Source organism: Helianthus annuus, chromosome 9, assembly GCF_002127325.2.
Source record: "Helianthus annuus cultivar XRQ/B chromosome 9, HanXRQr2.0-SUNRISE, whole genome shotgun sequence".
Classification (NCBI taxonomy): Eukaryota; Viridiplantae; Streptophyta; class Magnoliopsida; order Asterales; family Asteraceae; genus Helianthus; species Helianthus annuus.
In genome coordinates, this window is record NC_035441.2 from 188,571,227 (window position 1) to 188,591,549 (window position 20,323).

Sequence of the window (20,323 nt, forward strand, 5' to 3'; positions counted from 1 at the left end):
CCAATCTCGCTTTGTAGCGTTCAACGTTCCCATTCGGATCTAGTTTGGTTTTGAACACCCATTTGCATCCTACGGGTTTGACTCCGTTGGGTAATTCTACCAAATCCCAAACGTCATTTTTCTTCATGGATTCAAGCTCATCAATCATTGCTTTATTCCATTCAGAAGACTGATCACTGCTAATGGCTTCATTGTAAGAGATAGGATCATTGAGCTTTCCGGGATCCATTTCAGTCAGGTAGGTAACATAATCATCCCAATTAGTAGGCCTTCTTTGCCTAGATGACCTCCTGAGTGGATTATCGGGTACAGCGTTGTCTTGGTTTTGAGCGTTTGATGTGCCTTCGTCATGAGGTATAATGGGTTCTGATTGTAGAGGTGAATTTGGAGTTGGTGCAGTAGCTTCAGGTGCAGTAGTTGCATTGGGTACAAGAGGAGTAATTGGAGTAATGGTAAGCGATGAGTCTCTCCCCCCCGCGTCTTGTACTTCTTGCAATTCTTCGTAAGGGTTGGTACTGCTCCCACTGACCTTGAAATCCTCCAGGAACGCGGCACACTTGGTTTCAACAATGCGGGTGACATGGGAAGGACAATAGAAACGATAACCCTTAGAGTTCTCAGGATACCCGATAAAGAAACAGGTAACTGTTTTAGGGTCAAGTTTCCTTATGAAAGGATTGTAAAGTTTTGCTTCAGCAATGCAGCCCCATACTTTCATATATTTAAGACTCGGTTTCCTTCCTGTCCAAAGTTCATAAGGAGTTTTAGGGACAGACTTAGAAGGAACTCTATTGAGTATATGAACAGCTGCTTTTAACGCTTCAGTCCAGAGGAATAATGGTAAATTAGTGTTGGCTAACATACTGCGCACCATGTTCATAAGGGTACGGTTTCTTCTTTCAGCGACACCGTTCTGCTGAGGTGTACCAGGCATGGTGTATTGGTTCACAATCCCCTGGCCCTTACAAAACTCATAAAATGGACCAGGAGCTTGACCCACATCAGTATGTCTTCCATAATATTCACCGCCTCTATCTGATCTCACAACTTTAATCTGACGATCTAATTGCTTTTCAACTTCAGCCTTATAATCTTTAAAAGTTGTTAGAGATTCAGATTTCTCCTTAATAAGATACAAGTACATGTAACGAGAATAATCATCAATAAAAGTGATAAATGAAGTATGTCCTGTTATGCCAGCGATTTGGTAGGGACCACTAATGTCAGTGTGAATGAGTTCTAATAAATTAGAGCTCCTAGTGGCACCTTTCTTATTCGCTAATGTCATTTTACCTTTAAGACATTTGACACATGTTCCAAAATCAGAGAAATCGCGAGGAGGTAAGACTTCATCCTTTACGAGACGATTTAATCGTTCTTTTGAAATGTGGCCTAAACGCTGATGCCACAACATGGATGAACTCTCTAAGTCTCGTTTCTCTTCCATCTTTGTGAGTGATTCATTAATGTTATATGACAACAAAGATTTGGAAAAGTTATCTTCTAGTTCTAATCTATAGAGACCACCATCCAGAATACCAGTACCATAAAGAACAGAATCATAGAGGATAGAGAGTTTGCGATGACCATGGGAAACAATAAAACCGTCCATGTCTAACTTTGGTCCTGATACAAGGTTCCGAGTTACCTCAGGAACATATAAGGTATCATAAAGTTTAATACATAAACCAGTTTTCATAACTAATTGTAATGTTCCAATGGCCTTCACTTCTAATTCTCGATCATCCCCAACCTTAAGCGTTCTTTGGTTTCTTTCCAGCTTCCGGATTGAAAGGAATCCCTGAGTAGAATTGGTAACATGAACCATAGAACCAGAATCAAACCACCAAGAATTAGCAGGAACACTTAAATTATAGGACTCAAGTATCATAAAATAATCGTTACCTTTCTTAGCCAGCCACTCCTTAAAGTCAGGGCATTCCTTCTGCATGTGTCCTGTCTTTTTACAGAACTTGCAGCGGATACTGCCTAAGGAGTTCTTAGAGCTGGAAGGTGCACTTGTATTAGAGTTAGGATTAGGCCTTTGGACTTTTGAAGCATCCTTCCTCTGATAATTGTTCTTCCTTTTCTTAGAGTTGGAGGTGGTGAAGTTGGCAACATCAGTAGTGCGATCCATCCTCATGCGCTCTTCCTCCTGTACGCACATGGCGACCAGCTCACTTATCGTCCATTTTTCCTTCTGAGTGTTGTAGTTGATCTTAAATGCTTCAAAGGACGAAGGAAGCGAAGTGATGATAAAATGAACGAGGAAACCATCACTGATTTCCATTTCCAGCCCCTTCAGCTTATTGGCCATGTCATTCATCATCATGATGTGTTCGCGAATGCCGCTCCTCCCATCATACTTAGTTGTCACCAGCTTGAGAATAAGGGTACTAGCGTGTGCTTTAGACGTTCCCTTGAACTGCGCCTCCACAGAAGCCAAGTAGGTTTTAGCATCTTCAGAATCAGGAATAGCTCCCCTGATAGCGTTGCTTATGGACTGCTTCATAAACATGAGACACATGCGGTTACACCTAGTCCACTTTTCATGAAGTATCTGCTCAGCAGCAGTACTTTGAGTGGTAAGGTCCGCTGGCTTATTTTCCCTTAAAGCATAATCAAAATCCAGCAGCCCAAGCGTAAGCATAAGAGCATCCTTCCATGCAGCAAAGTTATCACCAGTCAAAGATGGAATCCCTTGATTGGGCGCTGATAGTGGAAATAAGGTGAGCAAGTTATGATACTAAGGAAGAAGTCCTAATGTGATCTATGGGCACGTTAAACTAAGGCAGGCAAAAATAATGACCATTTTACATAACGAAGTTGTGATAATGTCTATTACTAACATCAAAATAATAGACTTAGTTAAAAATTCTACTTAAATGAAGACAAAACAGCTTTGGCCAGAAGTGTAATCATTTAAGCATATGTGCAAAGTGGTTGTAACAAATCAGCTTTGGCCAGAAATTGAAACAATCACTTTAGTTATGCACTTGTTAAGTATGCCATCTATGAAAGAATTGAATCAGCTTTGGCCAGATATTAAAACATTCATGCTTATGATGCACACTTAACATAGCTTTCATAATACTTGAACGATAAGTAGATGTATCAAGTCAGCTTTGGCCAGAAATGATACATCAGAAGCTCATTCAAGTTAAGCTATTTTGGTTTTGCAAAACATTACATTATCTGATTCTGATTATTTAACTAAATATTTACAAAACAAATTATTTAATAGCAAACTACCCGTTAAATTTTTTTTCTTTAGTTCACATTTAAACAGCCTAAAATAATGAGGTTTCGAGTCGCAACCACGGTCTCGAGTTATGACGTTATGGTCTCGAGTCGAGACCTTTGTCTCGAGTCATCACGTTAGGGTCTCGAGTCGAGACCTTTGTCTCGAGTCATCACGTTATGGTCTCGAGTTGTAGACCTTTTGCTCCCTTATGATTTCGAGTCGAGACCTTATGGTCTCGAGTCGAGACTGATGGTCTCTAGTCGCAATCTGATGATCTCGAAACTTCCTGTTACAGCTGTTTATTGTGATAACATAACTGAAAATTCGAAATCTAAGGGATTATGAGATATTATTTCCTGTTTTAAAATGATCTAATTTTATCAACATGTTTCGAAAAAAAAAGGTAACTGCTTATCTAATAACAGTTTCGTATAAAATTAAGATAAATTTAGATCAAACATGGAAAAAACACCCATTAATCCTAAATCATTCCAAAACATAATAGAATTTCCAAATTTTCTCATGAACATGATGAACCCTAATCATAAAAAATAAAATTCTGGAACCCGAAACCTGAAACTTTAATAGTTTTCTAAACAGATTTCGGCTAAAAAAAAATCCAGTTAATTCGGTGAACATATAATTAATCTTTTCCCTGAAAACAGAGATCTCGAGTCGATCTCCATGACTCGAAATCGGCTGTTATGGTCATAAGGTTTCAAAAATTCCGTTTTCCAAGTTTCAATCCCAGAATTATGGATACGAAAACAGAACTGACTAATCAACATATGCTCTGATACCACATGTTGGTTTAGTTCTGTTTACACATGAAGGAAAACAGTAAACATACCTGTTATGGCCGATAGTGCAGTGGAGAATCCAGTGAGAGAAGACGACATGGAGTTCGACATCTTTGTCAGGGTGATCTGGTTCCTCCTTAGGGTGCTAACTGATGATGGGGACTTAGAAACCGAAAAGGGATATCGGTTAGGAGAGGAGGTCGTTCGTGATGATGTTATGGCTAATGGGGTGTGTGAATTGTGTAACTGAGTAACCCCTTAACCTCCACATAATTCTCGTTTTATAAGCACCCAGGAGGAATCCTAATTAGTTACTAAGGGTAATATGGTCCATCAACAATTACCAACTAATTATTTAAAAGGTTATTATATATTTTGATCTCTATAATGTAAACGATTATGATGGCTATAGATTAAATATTAATACGTAATATATTTAATCTTACACCTATACCCTCCAACCTGGCACGATTGAACTTGACGAGCAAATGTTACTCCGCTTAAAACACAAGCTGATTTTGAGCTACTTTAAATTCACGAGCTATTTAACACCGACTCACAAACTAATACGAGAAACTTAGCAACGACTTCTCAGCTATCTTTTCATAGAGTGAACTCGAATTCGCTTGCAATACAAGATGTTGTTGGCCTAGTAGTTCGTTTTTACATGTTGGGTTTAAATGCATCTTAAAATTATAAGATATAAGATGCAACATCCAATTGATTGTTAGTGGACAAATTCTTCCGTGGTTGATGCAACATTTTTTCTGTATATATCTTTCTGAGTAAGTTACGTTTTTGGCCCCTATGGTTATATTACTTTTACTATATTAGTCCAAAATAAGAATTTTTAACATATTTGTTCCCATGGTCTCTATAACTAACCATTTTGGCCCCTAAGCAGGGGCGGACCCATATGGTCCGGATCGGGGTCCACGGACCCCAATGTTTTTTTAAAAATAGTAGAACCGGTATGTTAATTTTATTAAGGACCCCATAAAATAAATTAGTTGGACCCATAGCATTAAAAGCAAAGATGGTGTGGTGGTAAATCCCTTGTGTTCCAACACATAGATCCCAAGTTCAAGTCTTACATGTTTTGGTTTTTAGTTTTTTTTTTCCATCAAAATTAAACTAGTGTTTTAAATACAGCACAACCACCTATTGAACCTCTAATTTATTTCTTTAAAATGATAAATTGAATGTCAATGTTATTTCACATTTGATTATCAAATAAGACTTTCAACACATATAGTGACATTCATAAAAAAAAAAAACTTAAACAAAATTTTGAAGTTATATGAAGTAATTGTGTTGTTTAGCTAGTTATTGGTTCCAAGCAAGTTATTATACACCACTATTTGATAACTTGATGCTTAAAAATGCATCTTAATAATGTAGTGGTTTCATGTCCACTAAATGCTTCTACATTATTTCCTAGCCCCGACCCGACTACGATGACCGACCCGAAAATTTTAATGTTTGGTTGTGAAAAATTCTTACACAAAAAATGGACCCCAGTGAAAAAAAATCCTGGGTCCGCCACTGCCCCTAAGTCTAGAGATTACGGGGGCCAAAATGGTTAGTTATAGAGACTATAGGGGCCAAAATGGTTAGACTTAGGGGCCAAAATGGTTAGTTATAGAGTTAAAAATTCTTATTTTAAGCTAATATAGTAAAAGTGATATAACCACAGGGGCCAAAAATGTAATTTACTTTATCTTCCTAGTATTGTAATGCAAGAAGGAATTGATATTCATCATGGCTTGTGTGGTGTGGCAACGTATTTTTATCACTCGATGAATATTGAAATTTACTTCAAAACACTTATGGTTTAATTGATTGAATGTTGTGAGTGATAAGTGATGGGCGCCCCTACCCTACTAACAGTATTGCCTGTTTAAAGCATACAAAAATTTCATTATTAATGATCCATAACCGAAAACCGGTTGGTATTAATTAGAATTTACAATCGGATGAGTTGTGTCACTCTCTAACATGCTTGATATATTAAGACAATGAAGATAACGAGAACGACACTTACCAACAAGATATTTCTCAAACTTCTTTATTATTTTCCTTCAAACTCAAAAAACATTTCAAATAACTTTTGCACCATGTTCTCCACGATTGGATCTCTCCGGCTTCGGCTCCTCTCCCTCTACAGCGCGATCAAAGCTCTCCCGGTGAACACAGCCGAAGCTCTATTATCGCTTTACTTTTGTTACTACTGCAACCTCTCTCCATGCACCGTTGATCTTGACGATTGCCAAACTTCAATGCATATATGGGCGCCTAATCACCGCAGCTGCAAAAAGCCTAACATGGTTCTCGTACATGGGTATGGTGGCAACTCCAAGTGGCAGTTTGTATTTCAAGTGGCTCACCTCACCCGTGAGTTCAATATCTATATTCCTGATCTAGTGTTTTTCGGGAAATCTTACTCCACAAGGACTGAGCGTACGGATGTATTCCAGGCCAAGTGCGTGTGCGATGGGATGAAGAAACTCGGGGTGCAGAGGTTTTCGGCTTATGGATTGAGTTATGGCGGGTATGTGGTGTACCGCATGGCGGCTTTGGAGGAGAAGACGGTGGAGAAGGTGGTGATTGTGAGCAGTGGAATTGTGTACACGGAGAGTCAGAAAGCGGAGTTGTTGAAGAAGATAGGGAGGAATGTGGTGGATGTGTTGGTGCCGGAGACACCCGAGGAGATCCGGACATTGTGCCGGATGTCCATGCATAAATTTGATGTTGGTAGATTGTTCCCTGATTTTTTCCTCCGGGCCTTTATCGCGGTAATTTTTTTAACAGTTTTTGTTAGATAAATACGTCACAACCTGCATCTTAGATTTCCTATTGGGGACTTTATCGTGGTAATTATACTACTATTAAATTAATGGTGGGTAAATTACTTTTTGAATCCCCGTGTTTTAGTGGTTTTAACTAGTTGAGTCCAAAAACAAAAAGTTTAACGACCTGAGTCCCTATAAGCATTTTCTTTAACCATTTGAGTCCTTTTGAGTCCAAATTTTAACCTTTTAAGTCCAATTTTCTAGACTCAAATCATTATAAAATTAACAAAATTGGACTCAAAACGTTATAAAATAAATGGCTAGGGACTCAGGACGTTAAACTTTTTGATTTTGGACTCAAGTGGTTAAAACCACTAAAACACAGGGGCTCAAAAAGTAATTTACTCATATATTAATTATGGATGATTGGATTGGGTTGTAAATTGCAGGCAGATGGTTACAAGAAGGAAAAGCAAGAACTGGTGGAGTATTTACTTTTGGGAAAACCTGATCTTAATCTTCCTGTTCTTACTCAGGTTACATTGATTCAACTTTGAGTGTCATTTGTCAAAAGTTACAAAAAATGTTCATTAAAAGTTGATTAAGTAAAAGTCTTGTTGTTTTATCCAAAGTCCAAACTTAATTTAATATCTTTAAGAGTAAATTACACAGATTGTCCTTTAATTACACCTTAAATTACAGTCTCTGCCCTTTCCCTTTAATTTGTGCATTCCATGTCCTTTAAATAACAAATTTGCACACTCCTTGTCCTTTTCTCCAAACTCCATCCAACAACCCAGTTAAATGCACCCATGTGCCTCTCACATGATGGGTAAAATTGTAAATGACCTTCCACCTACCCTTAAAAGCCCCAGGAGTCTTCTGATAACATAATGAACAACAGCATATCTACAGGCAATTTAATCACAACAACACATGAAGATGACAAGTGCAGCACATGTATCACTTATCACGATTGACAATTAACATAAATATAACAAAATCACATCTTCACTTTGCACATTTAAAACCACCAATCGGTCAAAACAAACCATCAGACTTCCTACCATATTGACATATAAGTTGTTTATATATAAAAAAAAGAATCATATCATCATCTTCAACATTATTTAGCATCTAACGTCTTTTAAATCTTATGTGCATTTGCAAACCAACAGTTGACAATCATTTACTCCAAACCTCAAAAATGACCAAGAATCACAAAATGAATAATAACACAGCTTCACATACTAACCAAGTGACTCACGGGTTGAATGGGAAATCTGCTGCCGTTGTTGTTTCCGTCGTCAGTTGTCGACACCGCCACTCGACATCCCGACTGCCTCCTATATTTCCGGTGACCACAACCACCAGATTCAACCCAAACGACTGCCAACCCTATGAGAATCACTATAGAACGTGAGACGGGGTTTAAGATCAGAAAATTATCACGATTAAAGCGAACTAGCAACATTGGACACTTACAATCTTACCCGATCAGATTCGAAGCCTTACCGGGGTACGAAGACCTGAACAGAAACGCTGTTAAAGTTGTGCTTCGAATTCCGGCGGCTAAAGACAGCAGGAGGGTGAAGAGGGTAGCGTTTGGGCGCCGCACATCACCATTATTCAATCCCACGAAACCACCTCCTCCACCACCGGATGCGGCAGCCGCCAGTGGCCCCTGTTCTGCCGTCGTCGTAACGGTGGTTCTTCCCACTGTCGCTGCACTCGCGACACACTCTCTCTCTCTCTCTCTCTCACCTCTGATTCTCTCTCTCACCTTGCTTTATCTCTAGATGGGCAGATTAAGAGGGGTGTGTGCGGAGTGATACGAGGGAGCTCGGAGAAGGAAGGGTGGCCGTGGAGGCATTTTAAACCAGCAAAAGTGAAGGTCGGAGTCCTGGGGTTTTTAAGGGTAGGTGGAAGGTCATTTACAATTTTACCCATCATGTGAGAGGCACATGGGTGCATTTAACTGGGTTTTTGGATGGGGTTTGGAGAAAAGGACAAGGAGTGTGCAAATTTGTTATTTAAAGGACATGGAATGCACAAATTAAAGGGAAAGGGCAGGGACTGCAATTTAAGGTGTAATTAAAGGACAATCTGTGTAATTTACTCTATCTTTAATATGAAGTTTAAATTAGCCCTTTAAGTTGAATTGATAGAATTTAATTTGATTTTGATTTTGGATGGTGAAGGAAACACTTTTAATATGGGGAGATAAGGACCAAATTTTCCCAATTCAATTAGCACATCAGCTACATAGGTTTGTCTTCCATCTTTTCACTTTTTCTTTACCTAAAATTATTTAGTATTAATATTAATACTAATAACTAATAAATAATAAACATGTAATACTACAGTCATTTGGGATCCAAATCGAAGCTTGAGATACTGAAGAACGTAGGACATGCTGCAAATATGGAAGCTCCACATTCACTTAACAAACTTGTTACCTTGTTTCTATCACCTTGATTGTGTATACACTTGCTTCATTTCTACAAACAATTTAATGGCTATTGTTAAAATTATAAAATTACCAACAACATATATACTGGTATGGTATATCTCCCATGCTTATTTATGGTCTTGAAATAAACAGGAAATAACCTAACTTTATTAAAGTAAATTTCATGTGTTTGTTTTCATTATTTCAATAACCAATTAAAGCTTTGATATCCTAACATGCGAATTCAGTAGTCCATTCCACAATATTAAGGGGAGTGGGGGTGATCACTAGCAGTGGCGGAACTAACCCAAAAAGTTAGGGGTATCCTAATTTTTTTTTTGGGATCAGGGGTATCCTTTATATAACAGAAACGGAGTTGAGAGGTATTTTTACACTACGAAAATGAAGTTAAAGGGTATTTTTACACTACGAATACGGGGTTGAGGGGTAGCCCGTGCTACCCCTATTAATAGTATAAGTCCGCCACTGGTCACTAGTGATAGAATTCCATCACTCACAAGCATCCAATCAACTCCTGCCATATCATCAGTCACTATTCTATCACTCACAACCATTTTGTAGTGGCGGTGATCACTAGTGATAGAATTCTATCACTCACAATTTTTTTTTTAATTTTTATTTTAAAATTAGAAATTAACGTACAATAAAACACTAAATTATAAATTTTATTAAAATTAAAAAATAAATTACATAGCAAAATAAAAAACAACTAAACATTGGAAAAAAAAAAACTTAAATTAAACGGGTGGCATCTCCCAACCCCACATTTCGCAAATCTCGCGCTTTTGTTAAATTACAACCAACTTAAACGGTTCGTCGAGATGGGCAATTAAAATTTATATAAAGAAGAGGGACCTGAATTGCAATTAAAGAAAGCTATTTAAAAATAGCTAACAAAAGTTGAGAGGCTAATTTGTATTTTTCATCAAAGTTGCTATTAATTCAATTGCATAAACGACAAAACAATCTTTGTGGCTATTGTTTTCAACGCGTGATATAAAGAACGCGTTACAAATTCAACGCGTGATACATTAGACGGCGTCGGTGTGCGTTATTTTTTAACGAGTGATGGGGTGGCCATCACGGACCACCCCCAGTCCCCTTAATAGTTTTGTACTATTTTTATTACCTGTAATCTTTGAAAAACTCATGCGTTTGTCGTACGCATAATTATTTTTTATACAAATTACAAAACAAGATTTTTATATGAAAAACTAAGGCTATATGACGTTTGAATATTTAAAAGAAAATTCAATGTAAAAGCATATGAATGTTTTTTTAGGATTAATATTATTTATTTAATCACAAAATACTGTAAGATGATAATGATCATTTAGAGATCGAATTTGTACACCTGTTTGTTTCTTTCAAGTTGTTTTTTGTTATCTTGAACGTAATCGTCTTCGTCTCCTACAAGTTACAACTTGTCTTTTTCGTAACCACCACTGAGTGCAATAAATCATGAGAAATTCAAGAAAATACCCAGAAAGAAATTGAAACCCATCTATAGTTTGGGCTTTTGTTTAGGCCCTACTCAGTTCTTATTTATCTGCTTTTGGTGTTTTGTTGTCCTTCCCGGCAAAGCCCAAGTTTAGTTCTTATTTATCTGCTTTTGGTGTTTTGTTTAGGCCCAAGTTATATTCTTTATTAAATTTATAGAATATTTGTGTTACACCCCAACCTAGCTAGCGCTGACATGTCACTAATACACTAATCGAAAAATCAATAGTTCATCCCGTTAATTGAGTTAAACATCACAATAAGCCAAATAAAGTACAAAATATCATGATGCGTTTATGAAAATCCATTTTCTTTGTCCCTTGAGCTCTTTTCTAAGTCTTCCTGGATGGCAAGGTACACAAAAGCAAAATGTACACGTGTGTAAATTGGATTTTACTTAGTAGGACGACAACAACTATACAATATACAATACTAACCTAATCTATAATGATTGTACTACAATTAACAAATCAAGGAACCATGCCTTTTGTTCACAATTTCATACAAGCAACCCTCAAGGGTATTTGCAAAAATTATTAGTGTATAAAGTTATAATTCGTTAAAAACTAACTTATACGCACTAAAACATTAAATTACGATACTTAATATTCGTAATATGTTTTTATATATTTTTCACGCCAAACACAAAATAATGTCATCGATTTAATGTTCCAGACATATTGAAACAATTTCGACACAAAAACGACTATCCATATTAATATGGGTAGTTTTACCTTTCTCATGTTGATTGTTTCTCGTTCTTTGTTGCACCCATTATCAGTTTTCATTGTTCTTATTCTACTTCCATCATTTTCATCGATTACTTTATTGCACTTCATTGTTCTTATTCTACTTCCATTATTTTCATCGATTACATATTAATAGATAAGCTTAGTATCAAGAGCTTCCATGTCCACGGAAGTGATATCCGGTATCTTTCCCTAACGTAGGACATGCTGCAAATATGGAAGCTCCACATTCACTCAACAAACTTGTTACCTTGTTTCTATCACCTTGATTGTGTATACACACACTTGCTTCATTTCTACAAACAATTTAATGGCTATTGTTAAAATTATAAAATTACCAACAACATATATACTGGTATGGTATATCTCCCACGCTTATTTATGGTCTTGAAATAAACAGGAAATAACCTAACTTAGTAACTTTATTAAAGTAAATATCATGTGTTTGCTTTTGAAGAAACACGGAACTAATCGAGTGATTAGTTTGGGCTTATGTTTCGACCATAAAGGTTAATCTCCTTAATCCTTCCTGAGCTGATGCCTTGATCTTCCTGCAAAACACTAAACACCCCGTTAAGCTTGTTAAGAGGAGGGGAATAGGGGGGTTCTCCTCTTAACCACTCTCCGGTGTGAGAATAAGTATGCGTTTTGAGGAAATAAGTGTGTGATTAGTAGTGAGAGAGCAGAGAACAAAATAGAATTAACCTGTACATGAAGGTCCCTATTTATAGCCGGAGTAGTGTAGGAGGAGATGGGCTGATGGGCCTTGGGCCTGAAGTCGACAACAAGGAATATCCTTCTTGTCACTTCTATCATGGCCGTTAGCGTTTCTAGAAGGAAATGGAGTTGGCGCACACTGAGTGGAGCCACGTGTCCTGGCTGTCGTCTTTGTTGTCTCTCTGACATCTGAGTGGAGATCATGGAGTAGATGTCGTTGCACGGTGATTGGTGCGACGTAGGCGTCCTTGTGTACCTTCTTGTCTCCTGCACGATTGCTAATCGTGGAACACGATAGGATACAGCATGTTGGACGCTTATTGGCCCATTTCTCCGCTACTCGTACCTTTTGTATTTTCCAGGAAGGACCCGCGCTTCTGTTCCCGCGCAGCCTCTGGGGCAAACCTATATAGCCGGCGCAAGGTCCAGGGAGTGAGGGTTTTCATCCAGGATGCTAAGTGTAGAATCCGAGCTTTAACTTTGCTTGGGCCTCGCGCGCGACCTAGGTTTTTCCTAATTAGTCGCCGCGGGGTCTAGTAAGTTTGTCAGGTTAATGTAGTAGGAGTATGGTCTTGCGCGCGACCTGATTGATCAGCGCGGCTTTTAGGACCATACCCCTTCACCTTTCAATATTTCAATAACCAATTAAAGCTTTGATATTCTAACATGCGAATTCAGTAGTCCATTCGACAATATTAATAGTTTTGTACTATTTTTATCACCTGTAATCTTTGAAAAACTGGCGTTTGAATATTTAAAAGAAAATTCAATGTAAAAGCATATGAATGTTTTTTTAGGATTAATATAATTTATTTAATCACAAAATACTATACGATGATAATGATCATTTAGAGATCGAATTTGTACACCTGTTTGTTTCTTTCAAGTTGTTTATGAACATTTATCTTGAACGTAATCGTCTTCGTCTCCTACAAGTTACAACTTGTCTTTTTCGTAACCACCACTGCAATATATCATGAGAAATTCAAGAAAATACCCAGAAAGAAATTGTAACCCATCTATAGTTTGGGCTTTTGTTTAGGCCCTACTCAGTTCTTATTTATCTGCTTTTGGTGTTTTGTTGTCCTTCCCGGAAAAGCCCAAGTTTAGTTTTGTATCATTTTTAACCAACAAGTTATATTCTTTATTAAATTTATAGAATATTTGTGTCACACCCCAACCCGGCTAGCGCTGACATGTCACTAATACAGTAATCGAAATCAATACTTCATCCCGTTAATTAAGTTAAACATCACAATAAGTCAAATAAAGTACAAAATATGATGATGCGTTTATGAAAATCCTTTTTCTTTGTACTAAGTCTTCCTGGATGGCCCTAAAAGCAAAATGTACACATGTGTAAATTGGATTTTACTTAGTAGGAGGACAACAACTATACAGTATACAATACTAACCTCATCTATAATGATTGTATTACAATTAACAAATCAAGGAACCATGCCTTTTGTTCACAATTTCATACAAGCAACCCTTAAGGATATTGGCAAAAATTATTAGTGTATAAGTTATAATTCGTTAAAAACTAACTTATACCCACTAAAACAATAAATTACGATACTTAATATTCGTAATATGTTTTTATATATTTTTCACGCCAAACACGAAATAATGTCATCGATTTAATGTTCCATCCATATTGGAACAAGTTCGACACAAAAACTGAAAAACGTCTATCCATATAATTATGGATGGTTTTACCTTTCTCATGTTGATTGTTTCTCGTTCTTTATTGCACCCATTATCAGTTTTCATTGTTCTTATTCTACTTCCATCATTTTCATCGATTACTGTATTGCACCCATTATCAGTTTTCATTGTTCTTATTCGACTTCCATCATTTTCATCGATTACATATTAATAGATAAGCTTAGTATCAAGAGCTTCCATGTCCACGGAAGTGATATCCGGTCTCTTTCCCTAACTATACTATAATACGATAGGTACGCTTGCCTGTTTAGGTGTGTAGGTTAGTCCTTATTTGTGTTTTACCTTTTAAAACTAGTCTGTGCACTGGGATTCATTGTGTTTCTATTATTTGCACACGTAAGTGTGTACGTTTGTGCCCTCGTGTTGCCCTATTGGCAAAAGGGAGCATGGCCGGTCCTGAGGGTGGGCGGGGAGGATCACCGGCCAGAGCCCGATATTTCAAAAGACACGTTATTTAAAAAAATTGATACGTATATGTAAAAAAAATTAATAGGGTATACTCATACAAAGTTACAAACACCAGTATAGGCTTACTTACAAAACTATTTTTATGGTTTAGATTAGTTGTTAGCCCATTGGCATTAGGTTTAGACCTTTAGTGAGCCAAATACGCAAGTTCGTTAAGAACTAAGCAGTGGCGAAGTATAGAAGGGGCGGGGAGGGGCGCCCGACCCCCCGGTTCTATAGCAATTTTTTGGTATATACGTTTTTGACCCCCCGTCATTCGGGTCAAGCTTCGCCATTGGACCTAAGGGCACGTTTTTTTGTACTCGAATAGGGTACACGAATTCTCAGGGCCCGCCTGAAAGGGAGTGACTGATGCTTGAGGATCTCCATTCTCCACCCAAAGAGCTAGCTCCTTAAGTGACATGTTGTAAACAAAGAATGATGCAACAGATATTTACAGTTTTAGTAATAAATCAATGTTATGCCGCTGCTAAGCCTGTATCAATTCTCATGTACACCTTGTCATTGTGTGTTTTCTAATTATTCATGTAACAGAAAGTTTTAATGTTTGATTGTGAGAAATTTGACTACCGGAAAAGGTGAGCCTACAGGAGACATATCTTAGGTACGCCACTGCATATCTGAATACTTGTGTAGTTGTGTTGAATACTTGAATCTTAGATTTAAATTTTGTGTCCTATGAATACGAGTTTAGAATTTCTGATTTAGTTTTGTTAAAACTTGATATCTAAACCTAAAACCTCATCCAGGCGTAAGGAAGAACTCAACAAATAAACTACATCTAGAAAACTGGAATTTTAGCTAAAAACTAGGATCAAGTTTGACATTAGACAGCAAGTTAAGAGATTGCTTAAGTTGGTGTTTCACTGCCGTTTTTTTTCTTGTTAGGATTTGGGTATGCTCTTCACATGTTCGATGAAATGCCCGACTCGGTTATTTTTTCATCCCATAAATCAAATTCAAGAGAGCAGACATTTGAGAAGAAAAACAGATTAAACTGATAGAAATAATGCATATTTAGCTTATTTGTTGATGGTAACGGTTCTAACTTCTAACTACTTTTTGAATCTATTTTCCACAAAGAGCAAAATGAAACAGGCTGCCCTTTCCACCATAACCCCACACATTCATCAACCCTCAGCTCCCAATTGTTGTCATACTTCCTCAACAAGGCCCGCGCTCCCTCCATAACATCTTCCCGAAAGACATCCCCTGCGAACCCAGCACCGATCATCCTTTCAGCCCATTTTTCTTTCCGTTCGTTCATACTACACATGCTCATTAACGCCTTTGAAGCCTCACCTTCCATCATCTTTCTTTCATCCATGTCCCTCCCTTTAAATGCCACACTTGTTGAGTCCAAAAAACTCCACAAGTTGTCCACCTTCCTCGCGAACCCTGTCTCGAACGTACTGCAGCTGTTACAGCTGCAGTCCGCGTTGTTGTCGTTTAATATCACTCCTTTTGGTTCGAGACGTCGCATAGCTTTTAAGAACTCAGTTCTGTTATCTGGATTGTTGTGGTTCAGATTGTGAAGTCTAAACTGAGCACATACAATTAAGATATCTTCAGGAGATGATTTGATGATTTGAGTATTTAGATTTTGTAAAGGACAGCTGTCAACTGTGTTAATGTGTAGGTTGATCTTGTAGTCGTTTGCTAGACGGAGAATGTTTGAGATGAAATTGTGACCGGGTGGCCCGTTTGCGAAGGGAATCTGGGTGTTATCGGGTGTTGGGGTTACTATGGTTAGTCGAACCAATGGTGGAGGTCCTCGTGGCAGGCGACTCAGTGCTTCTAGCAGCGTGGGCCATTGGACCCCATGAGAGACACCGATATCAAGTATGTGTAAACCACCACTCGACCCGCGGTCATGGTCTGATAACACCTGGAGGATGGCGTTGTTGGCGATATGGTTCGGGATGGTAAACCAAGGATTAATATCATTAAAATTGATAAGCGATTGTTGGAAGAATTTTGGTTTGACAGTGGAAAAATTGGAAGCTGGCAGAACCACCTCCGCCACCCTGGCACGGGTGGTGGAGAGATAGTGGGACAGGGCTTGTAACCCGTATGCCGCCAGTCTGTAATTGGCGTCCCCCGTGGGCGAAGCAAGTTCACGGAGGACGACAAGCAGGTGCCGGACACGTGATACGTTTCCGGCACTAATAGCTGAGGCACACGGGTTCAGCAACTGCTCGGCCCACCTGCCGCTTCTGTTATCGCTATTACAACCATCCTTTGTTGACTTTCCTTGACCCCGTCTATTTACGGGCTTTTTAACTTGTGCCGTCGATGGTGCTTTTCGTTTCTTGGATGAATCGGTAGTAAGCTGCTTTGACTGATCGGAGAAAACAAGTAAATCAGAAGTTGTAGCGGGTGTGTTTGTGCTGTTGGCAACACTAGTACTAAAGATTTCTTGATCAAGATCTTGAGGTTGGACCCACCAACGATCATCAATGATAGTATTAGATCCAAAAGGGTCATCAAGAAAAGATGGTATGTAAGATGCTGAATCCTCTAACCAATCCGAGATTGGATCGGATGTCGGGTTTGGTTCAGTGTCTACAAACATGGTTTCTTGATTCGGGCCGGTGTTGGAAGGAAAACCGGGAATGAACAAAGTGTCTTGCTTGATCATTTAGTCTGGATCACAAGTATTGTTTGGAAAGAGAAGTGTACGTGAGTTGAGGATGCTTAATGAATAAATAATATTAATCTTGGGGGTTGTTGGGATTAATTAAAACGAGATGAGGTGGATGTGCTGTTTTTCGGAAGATATGATGTTTTTGTTTTGGGTAAATGTTATCTTAATTGACAGGGTGTTTTTGGATTTACACAAACGAAAGGAGAAAGTGCACAGAAACTGGTGAGTTGTTTGGATGAATGTGGTTGGTTTTACATGGGTTTGATTTCGTATCAACTATCAAGACGGCAGATTTGTCGTATAATGGGATTAATTAATCCTGGATTAATTAACAAGTGTTTGTTTAAGCATGGACTCTTAAACCTGGTTGGCGTTTTCATTAAACATTAAAGATTCCAAAAACAGGTTGCTATAGGAATTCACGTCTTGATGAGTTTGATTGAAAAAACATTAAGAATTGACGTTTTCGTCGCAGGTTGCACAAATTCATGGAATACTAATATTTTTTTTTTATGTTTACGAGCACAACTTGTATTAATCTTCAAATACCTTCTTTAAGTTTATTGGTTCCTACTTCCTAATGTTGTTGAGGCCATAAAAAATAAAATACAAGTATTTGTTGAGGCCATAAAAAATATTAAGTATTGGAAGGTGTACCTGATCCAGTAAGGAAAAATAAACAAATAAATTTTGGAGTAAATTACGTTTTTGGCCCTTGTGGTTATATCACTTTTACAATATTAGCTTAAAATAAGAATTTTTAACATCTCTGCCCCCATGGTCTCTATAACTAACCATTTTGGCCCTTAAGTCTAACCATTTTGGCCCCTATGGTCTCTATAACTAACCATTTTGGCCCCCATGATCTCTAGACTTATGGGCCAAAATGGTTAGTTATAGAGACCATGGGGGCAGATATGTTAAAAATTCTTATTTTGGACTAATATAGTAAAAGTGATATAACCACAGGGGCCAAAAACGTAATTTACTCTAAATTTTGTTTATGGAAAAGATTAAGAAGTCATATATTGGGCTTGCTTCCAGAGCACAGGCCCGGTCCTTATACCATTTGTGCATCTCGATCCGTGTATTGGCTGAGTGAGGCTGGCTCAGCTTGAATTGGACTGGACTAGCATGATGCAATACAATTAACCGTTTTTTTTCCGCCCGTTATTGATTAACAGAAACAGTTATTTATTTGCTTGGTCAAAACCGGTTAGGCCAATAACGGTTTGAACATGACTAAAAACCTAACCTATATGACCAATTAGGTTATTAACCAAACTAGTTAACCGAAATAACCGTTTTTATAACCATTATTAAAAAAAACAAAAACCAATTAATCCTAAATATATAAAATAAACTCAATAATGTTACTTTCTTTATTTATTTTTCAAATTTTAGAATGAACAAAAACATTTTATTTTTTTGGTGTGTGAACAATCTCAAATACTTAAAAAAAACATTTTATTATTTGATGTGTGTGTGTGTGAACAATGTCAAATACTTAAAAACTTGTAGAAGGAAAATATATAAGATGGAAACACCCCATAAAAAGTGTCATGTTTTTAAATAAGATGGAAAAATGTATATACCCTATGTGATGAGTAATGTCATAAATACATAGCAGTAAGAATCTCTCCATGTGTGCTGAGTGAGGATTAGTTATTATTAGTTAACTGTTTCCGATAGTTATTATTCCAGTCATAACACGTTGTGATTGTAAATGTGTTTTTTTTTCTGTTTAAATGAATGAAAAAGAAAAAAAAAAAAAAACTCACTCAATATGGGCGATTGCAACTATGCATAAGGCTCATAATTTGTAAGGCGCTTGGATCTGACTCATATATCTACTGTTCTTTTCCCCCCAGCTTCTTGCATTTGGTTGATTTGACTCCTATAAAACGACACAATATTTCGAGCTTTATATTTTTTTGAACTGCAAAACTTCATGTTGAGCTTTATTATTATTTGTGGATCTTGAACAGGCCGATATTTGTACTTTAGGTGATCTTATACAAGGCACACATGAAGCAGGGTTGGTAAATGAGGATATGTTGATTTTCTATGGGTAACGATAGATTAAGCCAAAAGATTATTATTCTAAAGAATAATGTACTGGAGATGACCAAATTATAAAGTTATCATATGCTTAAACTTAATTTTCTTATTGGCTATACAGATAATTATTTGATGTAATTCAGACCAAGTCCGGCCACAAATTATGCGTGGATAATATAAAATGAAATACCGCCATAGCTATTATTATTACATCATATTATAAGTTTGAGACCGTGGGCGGAGATTTATTGGGGCCAGGGTGCCTCGGACCCATCGATTTTTCGCTCGTAGTGTTAATTTTACTGAAAAGTTTTGATTTTTTTTTAGTGTAAAATATTGGATCGAGATCGGCCCCCACCAATTTGGATTTTGAGAGTCGATCCTCATCACTGAGTTTTCGTTCAAGCTCAGCTACTGATTGAGATATATTGTTTTTTCCTTAAGTAGGCGTTTATAATTATTATTCCAAAGTCTTATATAATTTTAATTTTTAGTACATCTTGATGCTTTATGTAGTAATTTTCAGTGCTAAGCATGAACGAAGCTTTTTTCTACTTTGATTCAATTAGACCCAAGAACAAGCCTGAATATTTTTTTTTTTTTTTTTTTTTTTTTTTTTTTTTTTTTTTTTTTGAACGGCAAATTTGGATCACTGACGGACCACTGGAGTATCATCGTGCCACCAGAGGAACCACCCGATCATATCCATCTCCACTAGGCATAATGCCACACCAATTCAGGAGGAAACCCAATAAACATGGGAAAACCCCCCTTGTGGGAATCGAACCCAGGACCTATAGGTCCCAAAGCCTTATCCCACCACCAAGATGCCACTAGGCTATAAAGCCATGGACAACAAGCCTGAATATTGGAACCGAAACACAAACCCAGGTCACTACTCTTTCTACTTTCTTATTACTCAAGCACACCAAAACAATAAACCTTACCACTCAATTATATAATACTCTAATTTCTAACATTTCTAGGCATTAGAGGTTGTACATTATGCTTAGTTTATAGTTTGTGCTTTGTAACATTGTACGTACAAATCCTTGATACATGATCTTACCATCTCCTGCCACATATCTTTTTATCTTCTTTTTTTTTCTTCATTTTACCCACACAACACAAACCCTAGAGTGTA

General features: G+C 37.4%; 2 protein-coding genes across 2 annotated transcripts; one reads left to right on the forward strand and one right to left on the reverse strand.

Annotated features, from left to right (window-relative positions):
• The first annotated feature begins 6,128 nt into the window (after positions 1-6,128).
• LOC110880272 (lipase 1) lies at positions 6,129-9,463 on the forward strand. The gene is made up of 4 exons (XM_022128852.2): positions 6,129-6,839; positions 7,286-7,372; positions 9,038-9,105; positions 9,203-9,463. The coding sequence occupies exons 1-4, from the start codon at positions 6,162-6,164 to the stop codon at positions 9,312-9,314; spliced, it is 945 nt and encodes a 314-aa protein (XP_021984544.2). The 5' UTR covers positions 6,129-6,161; the 3' UTR covers positions 9,315-9,463.
• A 5,919-nt stretch (positions 9,464-15,382) lies between these two features.
• Positions 15,383-17,620, reverse strand: LOC110880273 (protein NODULATION SIGNALING PATHWAY 1). Its single transcript, XM_022128854.2, has one exon. It carries the CDS (start codon positions 17,110-17,112, stop codon positions 15,523-15,525), a length of 1,590 nt encoding a protein of 529 aa, XP_021984546.1. The 5' UTR covers positions 17,113-17,620; the 3' UTR covers positions 15,383-15,522.
• Between the last annotated feature and the right edge of the window lie 2,703 nt (positions 17,621-20,323).